At 39.5% G+C, this 13,632-nt stretch overlaps 1 protein-coding gene across 1 annotated transcript in view; it reads left to right on the top strand.

Annotated features, from left to right (window-relative positions):
- LOC133655351 (melanopsin-A-like) overlaps window positions 1-13,632 on the top strand; it is a 99,702-nt gene that overhangs the window by 42,444 nt on the left and 43,626 nt on the right. The window contains exons 2-3 of the mRNA XM_062055415.1: window positions 4,267-4,403; window positions 5,980-6,113. Of these exons, the coding sequence (XP_061911399.1) occupies window positions 4,267-4,403; window positions 5,980-6,113 (271 nt within the window). The remainder of the gene's footprint in view (window positions 1-4,266; window positions 4,404-5,979; window positions 6,114-13,632) is intronic.

Raw genomic sequence — 13,632 nt, 5'->3', positions numbered from 1 at the left:
CATGGACTGTGAAAAAAAAGGCGACTTTGTTTAGCATTTCTGGCATTTGCGAAGACAGACGATGACAGAGAAGCCTACGTTTGTGTTGGGTATGTGCAGCACGATAGCAACACCGTGTTGTTATGGTAACACCCTTTACTCAAATGCCACATATTAAGACAACCGGCCCAACATTAAAGGGACAGTAATCTATTACCAGAACATGCGCACATGTTTTTCTCCCGTCATTAGGGTTAAAAAAAAAAAAAAACTCTGTGGAGGGGGGCGTGGCCCGCGGGCCTGCAGCGAAGCGGGGTGTGCCAGGACCAGCCTCGAAGTCAGCGACAGGTGCGTAGATGGCCCACCTGGGCGCGTTTATCTAATCACCTGTCGCTCTGTTAAAGGCAGCAGCCGGGAAGGAGAAGGAGAGTTGTGGATGGTGGTTGGTGAAGTCGGAGCACGAGAGAGAGAGAGAGAGAGAGAGAGAGCAAAGACTGGCACAACCCCATGGCTTAAAAGAACCACAAAGACAATTTAATGAAAAATAAATCATTGTTTTCAACCATGAACGACGCTGTCATGTCCGTCCTTGGTGGTCCGAAGAACCCGGAGGTGCTAGACCTCCACACCCTCATTTTCCATCGACATAGTCGCCATGCCAGACCGGTGAGTCCCTTGCTCGCCGTGGGCAGTCATTCACCACAGGCCAGATGGCCATTCCAAGAACTGCCGCTAGGATTGGGCATAATGCATGGCCGATTGAGGAAGTTGAGGAATGCACATCAAACACTTATTTGGAACATCCCACAGGTGAACAGGCTCATTGGGAACAGGTGGGTGCCATGATTGGCTATAAAAGTAGATTCCATGAAATGCTCAGTCATTCACAAACAAGGACGGGGCGAGGGTCACCACTTTGTCAACAAATGCCTGAGCAAATTGTCCAACAGTTTAAAAACAACATTTGTCAACGAGTGTCACGGCGGGGTTTTTGCAGCTTACTGCGAGGTTTGTTACCCCGGGATGCAAATGGACTAGTCCGGACAAGGCGTGCAGGTAGGAACATATTTAATAATCTTCTCAAAACTCAAAGTACTACAAAAAACGGAAAACAAGGCGAAGGCACAACACGCTGATCGCACTTGGAGCTAAACCAGGGGTCCCCAAACTTTTTGACTCGGGGGCCGCATTGGATTAAAAAAATTGGGCCGGGGGCTGGGCTATATATATATATATATATATATATATATATATATATATATATATATATATATATATATATATATATATATATATATATATATATATACACACATGTACGTATATATATATATATATATATATATATACATGTATATATACATACATATACATGTATATATGTATGTATATATATATATATATGTGTATATATATTTATGTGTATATATATATACAGTATATATATATATACATGTGTATATATATATATGTATATACACATGTATGTATATATACATGTGTGTATATATATACTGTATATATACACATGTATATACATGTGTATATATATACACATGTATATACATGTATATATGTATGTATATATGTATATATATATGTGTATATATACATATATATGTGTATATATATATATATATATATATATATATATATATATGTGTATATATATGTATATATATATATATATATATATATATATATATATATATATATATATATACACATGTATATACATGTATATATGTATGTATATATGTATATATATATATGTGTATATATACATATATATGTGTATATATATATATATATATATATATATATATATATATATATATATATATATATATATATATATATATATGTGTATATATACATATATATGTGTATATATATATATATATATATATATATATATATATATATATATATATATATATATATATATATATATATATATATATATATATATATATATATATATATATATATTCCAAACCCAATGATTTTACGTTATCGATGGGAAAATGCATTTTTAGACAATATGATTTGCCTGAGCGGCTAGGAGACACCGAGCGGTAGAAAATGGAATAGAAACGACAGATTTTAAAAAATGATAATTAAAAAAATAATAATAATAGTAATAATCGTATTTTTTATTTTTTATTTTTTTTAACGTGGGACTTCCCGCGGGCCGGATTTTGGATGTTGACGGGCCGGATTCGGCCCGCGGGCCGTAGTTTGGGGACCCCTGAGCTAAAGTAACACTTAGCATAAACTATGACAAGGAAAACTTACTAACTGTGGCATGAACAAAGAAAAACTTGCGTATACAAGGCATGAAGCGACCACTTGGCATAAACTTGGAATCAGACATGAACGGAACAAAGACGCCAGGCCGACTGCCTGGCAAAAGCAGGCTTCAATGGTGTCTCTTTGAGTAGAGCCAGGTGAGCGTCCCCGACACCAGAGGCAGGTGAAAATCATGAGCAGCCATGCTAACTCAAACAAACTCAGGTGTCAAACAGGAACTCAAGGAGTCCATAACTAACAGAACATAACAAAAATATGATCCGGACCACGGATCATGACAAGCAGCTATTGCAAGGAATTTAGGAATTTCACCATCTACGCTCCGTAATATCAGCAAAATGTTCATAAAATGTGGAGAAATCACTGCACGTAAGCAATAGATATCATGGACCTTCCATCCCTCAGGCGGTGCTGCATCAAAAAGTGACATCTGTGTGTAAAGGATATCACCACACGGGCTCAGGAACACTTCAGAACCACTGTCACTAACTACAGTTGGTCGCTAAATCTGTAAGTGCAAGTTAAAACTCTACTATGCAAAGCCAAAGCCATTTATCAACAACACCCAGAAATGCCGCCGGCTTCGCTGGGCCTGAGCTCATCTAAGATGGACTGATACAAAGTGGAAAAGTGTTTTGTGGTCTGACAAGTCCACATTTCAAATTGTTTTTGGAAACTGTGGACGTCAGAAAGGAAAAGAACCATCCGGATTGTTCTAGGCGCAAAGTGTAAAAGCCAGGATGTGTGATGGTATGGGGGTGTATTAGTGATTAGTGTGTGATGGTATGGGGGTGTATTAGTGATTAGTGTGTGATGGTATGGGGGTGTATTAGTGATTAGTGTGTGGTGGTATGGGGGTGTATTAGTGATTAGTGTGTGATGGTATGGGGGTGTATTAGTGATTAGTGTGTGATGGTATGGGGGTGTATTAGTGATTAGTGTGTGATGGTATGGGGGTGTATTAGTGATTAGTGTGTGATGGTATGGGGGTGTATTAGTTTGTGATGGTATGGGGGTGTATTAGTGATTAGTGTGTGATGGTATGGGGGTGTATTAGTGATTAGTGTGTGATGGTATGGGGGTGTATTAGTGATTAGTGTGTGATGGTATGGGGGTGTATTAGTTTGTGATGGTATGGGGGTGTATTAGTGATTAGTGTGTGATGGTATGGGGGTGTATTAGTGATTAGTGTGTGATGGTATGGGGGTGTATTAGTGATTAGTGTGTGATGGTATGGGGGTGTATTAGTGGTCAAGACATGGGTGAATTCAATTGAATATAAGTTGAAAAGGATTTGCAAATCATTGTGTTCTGTTTTTATTGATGAATTCCACAACGTGACAACTTCACTGCTTTTGGCTTTTGTATTATTCAAACCTTTGGTGAGCTCACAAAACCTCCAATCTCGACGACGCTCTAAAATGTGTTTACTGCATTTGTTTGTTCATACATGTGCTCTTATGTGTGTGTGTGTGTGTGTGTGTGTGTGTGTGTGTGTGTGTGTGTGTGTGTGTGTGTGTGTGTGTGTGTGTGTGTGTGTGTGTGTGTGTGTGTGTGTGTGTGTGTGTGTGTGTGTGTGTGTGTGTGTGTGTGGGTGTGAGTGTGTGTGTGTGTGTGTGTGTGTGTGTGTGTGTGTGTGTGTGTGTGTGTGTGCACGTTAATGGGGGATCTGGGTCATCGGGGTATTGTTTTTAAGTCAGTAAAGCACATTGCGTTGCATTTAGTTTATGTATGACAATCACTTTATGTACTTTGATTTGCTGACTTGTGCATGCACCAGTGAAACACAACGTGATGGAGTGTCAAGTAGCAACATCACCGCGTGTATTTCCTATTTGTGCAGCCTTTAGTTGACCTTGGGCACTAAATTATGCAACACAAATATGTGATTTTACTCATTAAAGGTATTGTATGTTTGTTTCTGGACTGATTTTTTTAGCCTGACCACAAACTGAAATTATTTTTTCTTTGAAGGGCTCCGTAGCTCCGATCTACCCTTTTCCGACGGTGGACGTCCCGGCCCACGCCCACTACACCATCGGGGTGGTCATCCTCGCTGTGGGCATCACTGGCATCCTGGGGAACTTTCTGGTCATTTATGTCTTCTGCAGGTAAAACTGTCACACCGTCAATTTGTGTTACCGTATTTTCCAGACTATAAGGAGCACTTCAAATCCTCGACAGTGCGCCTTATAGCCCGCTGCGCCTAATGTACGGAATAATTCTGGTTGTGCTTACCCACCTCGAAGCAATTTTATTTGGTACATGGTGTAATGATAAGTGTGACCAGTAGATGGCAGTCAAACATAAGATAAATGTGTAGACTGCAATATGATGGCAATATGACTCAAGTAAACAACACCAACATTTTATAGACACTTACATCATGTGTTGCCATCATTATAACACTTATATAAGACTTTTAAAGTCATTTTGATAGTAGGCTAACACAGCTAATGTAGACACTTACATCATGTGTTGCCATCATTATAACACTTATGTAAGACTTTTAAAGTCATTTTGATAGTAGGCTAATATAGCTAATATAGACACTTACATCATGTGTTGCCATCATTATAACACTTATGTAAGACTTTTAAAGTCATTTTGATAGTAGGCTAATATAGCTAATATAGACACTTATATACGTGTTATAATGATGTCAACACATGATGTAAGTGTCTATATTAGCTATATTAGCCTACTATCAAAATGACTTTAAATGTCTTATATAAGTGTTATAATGAAGGCAACACATGATGTAAGTGTCTATATTATCTATATTAGCCTACTATCAAAATGACTTTAAATGTCTTACATCATGTGTTATAATAATGGCAACACATGATGTAAGACTTTTAAAGTCATTTTGATAGTAGGCTAATATAGCTAATATACACACTTATATACGTGTTATAATGATGTCAACACATGATGTAAGTGTCTATATTAGCTATATTAGCCTACTATCAAAATGACTTTAAAAGTCTTATATAAATGTTATAATGAAGGCAACACATGATGTAAGTGTCTATATTAGCTATATTAGCCTACTATCAAAATGACTTTAAAAGTCTTATATAAGTGTTATAATGAAGACAACACATGATGTAAGTGTCTATATTAGCTATATTAGCCTACTATCAAAATGACTTTAAATGTCTTACATCATGTGTTATAATGATGGCAACACATGATGTAAGACTTTTAAAGTCATTTTGATAGTAGGCTAATATAGCTAATATACACACTTACGTCATGTGTTGCCTTCATTATAACATTTATATAAGACTTTTAAAGTCATTTTGATAGTAGGCTAACACAGCTAATGTAGACATCATCATTATAACATGTATATAAGTCGTTTCATTTTTTGCGGCTCCAGACCAAGTAATGTTTTGTATTTGTGGTCCAAAATGGCTCTTTCAACATTTGTGGCTTGCAGATCCTCGGTGTAACATGATTGACAGCCGAGTACTTCAAATGCAGCCACTGCCTTTCATAGGTGGCACCAGGAGGTTGCCTACAGCCACAGCTCCTAATGTTAATTAGCGACCCTGCCGGGTGATTTCTGTGGACCACACTTGTTAGCACTTGTTAGCACTTGTTAGCACTTGTTAGCACTTGTTAGCACTTGTTAGCACCTGCAGCACTTTAAAGCGTGTCCACCTGCGTCTTGGTGTGCAGGAGCCGGAGCCTGCGGACGCCGTCCAACATCTTCATCATCAACCTGGCCGTCACGGACTTCTTCATGTGCGTGACGCAGACGCCCGTCTTCTTCATCACCAGCATGCACAAGAGATGGATCTTCGGCGCGAAAGGTAAGGTGTTTACAAGTGTTGGAACACCGAGACGGCATGAAAGAAAAGATGCAGTGAGCATCATTAATTCATGCGTGCACGTTTAATACCACAAGGATCTGTGTTGTTTACTCCGGCATTGTTGAGCAGAACCTGGACTTGCACCGTGCACCTTCCTCATCCTAATTCCCCATCCTAATTCCATCCATCAAACGGAAGGAATGTGGCGTGTTTAACACGCCTACACTGCACAAACTGCAATCTAAGTAAGATGAAATATGTCAAATAAGGTGATATTTGCTTATTTTCTGTCTGATAAGATCATTCTTCTCACTAAGCAGATTTGATGTTAGAGTGTTTTACTTGTTTTAAGGGTTTTGGTCCTAAATGATGTCAGTAAGATATTACAGCTTGTTGCTGACATTTGATGAGCTATATTGAGTAAAACATGCTTGAAACTAGAATATCAAGTGTTGTGTCATCAACACTCACAAGTAGAAAACTACTTTTTTAAAGTCATCATTTCTTATTTCAAGCATGGAAAAAAAAATCCTGATTCCGAGCGCATATCATGATGTCAAGATAATGGAACTAGCATTTACTTTAATATATCATTATGTCAAGATAATGACACTAGCATTTACGTAATTTAAGAATATTTTTCAACATATTGAGCAAAAAGGTCTCTTTTTTTCTACCAAGAAAAGTGCACTTGTTATTAGAGAGAATATACTTATTTTAAGGCGTTTTTGGGTTCATTGAGTTTAGCTAATTAGGGAGCGAGTCCTTTTGGGACAGACGAGCCTATTGTATTTGTAGTGTTTTATTATTATACCGCCGCCTCTTTGAGCTGTAATTAGACCCCCTTAACATGCTTCAAAACTCACCAAATTGGACACACACATCAGAGCTGGCGAAAATTGCGATCTAATCAAAAAAAACAAAACCCAAAACTCAAAATTGCGCTCTAGCGCCCCCTAGGAAGAAAACACTGACAAAACTGCCTGTAACTTCCAGTAGGAATGTCGTAGAGACATGAAACAAAAACCTCTATGTAGGTCTCACCTAGACCTAGATTTCATACACTGACATCCTTCAGCAAAAATCAACAGGAAGTTTGCAATTCCCCCTTCAAAACAAAAGTTGAGTAAAAACAGTCACCTTTTTTCAAACATGATCTCCTCTGAGCGTGTTTGTCGTGTCGGCTTCAAACTAGCACAGGAGAGAGATTGAACCCTTCTGATTAAAAGTTCATGAAGGAGTTTTAATTACTGCTCCGGTTTGGATTTTATGAGCCCTCAAAGTCGGTCCCGTCCATCCTTTAGTTTGACTTGTTTTGGAAAGTCTTGACAAGACACATTTTCTTGTTGTATTGGCAGATCATTTTGCTTACTTCAAATAAAATACCCCTCATTTTTCTATTTTTTTCTTGTTTTTGAACACTGACTTTTTGCAGTGTACAATGATGTGTGTGTGTGTGTGTGTGTGTGTGTTGTGTCCCTACTGGGACTGTTTAACATGCCTACGATGATGTGTGTGTGTGTGTGTGTGTTGTGTCCCTACTTGGACTATTTAACATGCCTACGATGATGTGTGTGTGTGTGTGTGTGTGTGTGTGTGGGTGTGTGTGTGTTGTGTCCCTACTGGGACTGTTTAACATGCCTACAATGATGTGTGCGTGTGTGTGTGTGTGTGTTGTGTACCTACTTGGACTGTTTAACATGCCTACGATGATGTGTGTGTGTGTGTGTGTTGTGTCCCTACTTGGACTATTTAACATGCCTACGATGATGTGTGTGTGTGTGTGTGTGTGTGTGTGTGGGTGTGTGTGTGTTGTGTCCCTACTGGGACTGTTTAACATGCCTACAATGATGTGTGTGTGTGTGTGTGTGTTGTGTACCTACTTGGACTGTTTAACATGCCTACGATGATGTGTGTGTGTGTGTGTGTGTTGTGTACCTACTTGGACTGTTTAACATGCTTACAATGATGTGTGTGTGTGTGTGTTGCGTACCTACTTGGACTATTTAACATGCCTACGATGATGTGTGTGTGTGTGTGTGTGTGTGTGTGTGTGTGTGTGTGTGTGTGTGTGTGTGTGTGTGTGTGTGTGTGTGTGTGTGTGTGTGTGTGTGTGTGTGTGTGTGTGTGTGTGTGTGTGTTGTGTCCCTACTGGGACTGTTTAACATGCCTACGATGATGTGTGTGTGTGTGTGTGTGTGTTGTGCCCCTACTTGGACTATTTAACATGCCTACGATGATGTGTGTGTGTGTGTGTTGTGTCCCTACTGGGAGTGGAGATAGAGAGGCGGTAAAAGAGGATCGGCACACTCTGCTGCTCAAACGCTGATAGTCGGGATCGGCCGTGTTTTCCTTCAGGAGTTGTCGTGACCTTCATGAAGGCGGCCCATCATTGGTGGTGACTGAAACAGAACAAACAAAAAAAAGGATGATATTTTTTGAGGCAGTGCCAAACACTTGAAGAAAAGTAGGTCTTTATTGTGGTTGCACAAGCACAACGAAACTTTGTTTTCAGCACAAAGCCGTTGAAGATGAGACAAACAAACGGTGCACAGCAGGGGTCTCCAAACTTGTTCCACTGAGGGCCACACACTGAAAAGTCAAAGCAAGCGGGGGCCATTTTCATATTTTTATTTGAAAAACCAATACAATATATGTATAAAAAAGATACATTTAGGCCTCCACTCAGGCTTGATCCCGGGGACCCCAAAAGGTTTTGGTCAAAAAGAATATTACAAATGTGTCATTATTTAGTATTATTATTATTATTCAAGGTTTAAATCTCTAGATGAACATTAGGTCTATCTGTCAATATGACGCTTTTAAACATTGAAGTTGTATGCCATTTGAGTCAAGGAAAACCATGTTTTTTTATGGAAATAAACACAAAATATGCAATATTTGAGATTATATAATAATTGTAGTCTTGCAAAGGTCAACAACTCATAACAACATTGATTTTAATTCATTATTATTTTGAGCAACGACACTTTAAAAAAAAGTCCCACTAAAATGATTGGGGATCCAAAATGGTCCTGACTGCTCAGTAAAGTTTTAAAAAATAAATCCAACATTTTTTTCAACTTTTACCACAATAGTCTCAAGATCAACTTCAGATCTATCCGTCAATTATACGTTTTATTGTTGTTTATGTTTTTTGTTTGTTCTTTTTAGGTCCTTCTTTAAAAAACTTTGTTTTTTAAATGGCAACCAAAAAATATGCAACATTTTCCCCAAAAAATATCTCAAAGTGGAATATTTAATGTGACGTAATTGGAGCCTTGAATAGGTCAATAATTCATAATGACATTGATTTTGATTCATTATTATTTTTTAAAGAAAGAAACAGCCTGCATGGCATCTTTGTGTTATTAGAGTAAATAATGCAACATTTTCTTGTTACATTTCACCTGTTTGCTCTTTTATAACACTTTTTATGTTTTTTGTTTTTTTTTCATTTTATTTTTAGAATGTGCCGTGGGGCTGTTAAAAAATGACCTGCGGGCCGCAAATGGCCCCCGGGCCGCACTTTGGACACCCCTGATGTACAGGGTTACAGAACAGGAATGGCAATGGATCGCCACTAGAGATGTCCGATAATGGCTCTTTTGCCGACATCCGATATTCCAATATTATTTATTATATTTCCATGCTTTGTCAGTGACATCACTAGTTTGAATTTCCCCTCACCTAAAAATCAGTGTTGCATTTTAACTATACAGAAAAAAAAATACACAAATAATAGCTAAGAATAAAATGCATTAATGGATATAAAAAGTATAAATACAACTAGAGATGTCCGATAATGGCTTTTTTGTCGATATCCAATATCGTCCAACTCTTAATTACCGATTCCAATATCAACCGATACCGATATATACAGTGGTGGAATGAACACATTATTATGCCTAATTTTGTTGTGATGCCCCGCTGGATGCATTAAACAATGTAACAAGGTTTTACAAAATAAATCAACTCAAGTTATGTAAAAAAATGCCAACATGGCACTGCCATATTTATTATTGAAGTCACAAAGTGCATTATTTTTTTAACATGCCTCAAAACAGCAGCTTGGAATTTGGGACATGCTCTCCCTGAGAGAGCATGAGGAGGTTGAGGTGGGCGGGGTTAGGGGATTAGCGGGGGTTGAATATTGTAGCGTCCAGGAAGAGTTAGTGCCGCAAGGGTTTCTGGGTATTTGTTGTGTTGTGTTTATGTTGTGTTACGGTGCGAATGTTCTCCCGAAATGTGTTTGTCATTCTTGTTTGGTGTGGGTTCACAGTGTGGCGCATATTTGTAACAGTGTTAAAGTTGTTTGTACGGCAACCCTCAGTGTGACCTGTATGGCTGTTGACCAAGTGTGCCTTGCATTCACTTGTGTGTGTGTGTGAAAAGCTGTAGATATTATGTGACTGGGCCGGCACACAAAGGCAGTGCCTTTAAGGTTTATTGGCGCTCTGTACTTCTCCCTACGGCCGTGTACACGGCGACCTTTTAAAAAGTCATACATTTTACTTTTTGAAACTGATACCGATAATGTCCGATATTACATTTTAAAGCATTTATCGTCCGATAATATCGGACATCTCTATTTTCAACCCGATAAGGTGAAATGACATCTTCTCCCACGGCACACCAGACAATATCTCACGGTACACCAGTGTGCCGCGGCACAGTGGTTGGAAAAAGGTACCTACAATTACGACTGGTGCATACTGTCCAAGTATCATACTGTGTTGTGTACAACATGTTGCATAAAGTTTGCTGTTACACTCTCACACATGTCCACATTGCTTCCCTGTCCAAATAATTGACTGACTTAGTCTTTGAGCAATCAATCAATCAATCAATCAATGTTTATTTATATAGCCCTAAATCACAAGTGTCTCAAAGGGCTGTACAAGCCACAACGACATCCTCGGTACAGAGCCCACATACGGGCAAGGAAAAACTCACCCCAGTGGGACGTCGGTGAATGACTATGAGAAACCTTGGAGAGGACCGCATATGTGGGTAACCCCCCCCCTCTAGGGGAGACCGAAAGCAACGGATGTCGAGTGGGTCTGACATAACATTGTGAAAGTCCAGTCCACAGTGGATCCAACACATCAGCGGGAGTCCAGTCCACAGCGGGGCCAACAGGAAACCATCCCGAGCGGAGACGGGTCAGCAGCGCAGAGATGTCCCCAACCGATGCACAGGCTAGTGGTCCACCCGGGGTCCCGACTCTGGACAGCCAGCACTTCATCCATGGCCACCGGACCTATGCAACTCCCCCTCGCAAGGGACAGGGGAGAAGAGGAGAGAAGAAAAGAAACGGCAGATCAACTGGTCTAAAAAAAGGGGGGGTCTATTTAAAGGCTAGATTATACAAATGAGTTTTAAGATGGGACTTAAATGCTTCTACTGAGGTAGCATCTCTAACTGTTACCGGGAGGGCATTCCAGAGTACTGGAGCCCGAATAGAAAACGCTCTATAGCCCGCAGACTTTTTTTTGGCTCTGGGAATCACTAATAAGCCGGAGTTCTTTGAACGCAGATTTCTTGTCGGGACATATGGTACAATACAATCGGCGAGATAGGCTGGAGCTAAACCGTGTAATATTTTATACGTAAGTAGTAAAACCTTAAAGTCGCATCTTAAGTGCACAGGAAGCCAGTGCAAGTGAGCCAGTATAGGTATATATATATATGTATATAAAGGTATATACAGTATAGGCGTAATATGATCAAACTTTCTTGTTTTTGTCAAAAGCCTTGCAGCCGCATTTTGTACCAACTGTAATCTTTTAATGCTAGACATAGGGAGGCCCGAAAATAATACGTTACAGTAATCGAGACGAGACGTAACGAACGCATGAATAATGATCTCAGCGTCGCTAGTGGACAAGATGGAACGAATTTTAGCGATATTACGGAGATGAAAGAAGGCCGTTTTAGTAACACTCTTAATGTGTGACTCAAACGAGAGAGTTGGGTGGAAGATAATACCCAGATTCTTTACCGAGTCTCCTTGTTTAATTGTTTGGTTGTCAAATGTTAAGGTGGTATTATTAAATAGATGTTGGTGTTGAGCAGGACCGATAATCAGCATTTCCGTTTTCTTAGCGTTGAGTTGCAAAAAGTTAGCGGACATCCATTGTTTAATTTCATTAAGACACGCCTCCAGCTGACTGCAGTCCGGCGTGTTGGTCAGCTTTAGGGGCATGTAGAGTTGAGTGTCATCAGCATAACAGTGAAAGCTAACACCGTACTTGCGTATAATGTCACCTAGCGGCAGCATGTAAATACTAAAGAGTGCAGGGCCAAGAACCGAACCCTGGGGAACTCCGCACGTTACCTTGACATAGTCCGAGGTCACATTGTTATGGGAGACGCACTGCATCCTGTCAGTAAGATAAGAGTTAAACCAAGACAAGGCTAAGTCTGACATACCAATACGTGTTTTGATACGCTCTAATAAAATATTATGATCGACGGTATCGAAAGCGGCGCTAAGATGAAGAAGCAGCAACATAGATGACGCATCAGAATCCATCGTTAGCAATAGATCATTAGTCATTTTTGCGAGGGCTGTCTCCGTAGAGTGATTTGCCCTGAAACCGGATTGAAAAGGTTCACAGAGATTGTTAGTCACTAAGTGTTCATTTAGCTGCTGTGCAACAGTTTTTTCGAGAATTTTGGAAATAAACGGAAGGTGGGAGACCGGCCGGTAGTTTACCATGAGGTCAGGATCGAGGTTAGGTCTTTTGAGCAGAGGATGAATAACCGCTTTTTTGAATGCTAGGGGAACAGTGCCGGAGGAAAGTGATAAGTTTATAATATTTAACACTGATGGACCTAATAATACAAACAGTTCCTTGATAAGTTTCCCAGGAAGTGGGTCAAGTAAACATGTTGTTTGTTTTATCCCACTTACACGCTGTAATAATTCCTCTAATGTTATTTCATCAAAAATAGAGAGACTATTTTGGAGGGCAGTGTCCGTCGTATATACAGTCGTATTTGTGTTAATAGAGCCCAGTTGTGGCTGGGATGCGTTGTCTTTAATCTCCTTTCTAATGAGTTCAATTTTCTTATTAAAGAAATTCATCAAATCATCTGCCGAGTGGGTGGAGCTACTGGGAGGAGTCCCTTGTTGGGTTAGCGATGCTACTGTACTAAACAGAAATTTAGGATCGTTTTTGTTGAGGCGGATGAGATTTGAGTAGTATTTAGCTTTAGCTAAGGTAAGCATGCGTTTATAAGTTATTAAACTATCACTCCATGCTTGATGGAAAACCTCAAGTTTAGTCGCGCGCCATTTGCGTTCCAGTTTTCTACATGATAATTTATGAGCTCTAATTTCTTAGCAACACGTACTTCACGTTGCGGGGGAACAAATGCTGGACCTGCGGAGGCCAATCTGCCTTCCATTAGTTGCCATGAGGTTGTTTCACCGCACAAAAGCAACAGAAGCAAACAGGATGCTTTAATTGTCTGTTATTTGTCTGCGTGATGCACGCCTCATTACTACACA

This window comes from Entelurus aequoreus, linkage group LG08, assembly GCF_033978785.1.
Source record: "Entelurus aequoreus isolate RoL-2023_Sb linkage group LG08, RoL_Eaeq_v1.1, whole genome shotgun sequence".
NCBI classification, from domain to species: Eukaryota; Metazoa; Chordata; class Actinopteri; order Syngnathiformes; family Syngnathidae; genus Entelurus; species Entelurus aequoreus.
The sequence above is the reverse complement of the archived record's forward strand: the minus strand, read 5'-3'. Positions and strand labels throughout refer to the sequence as shown.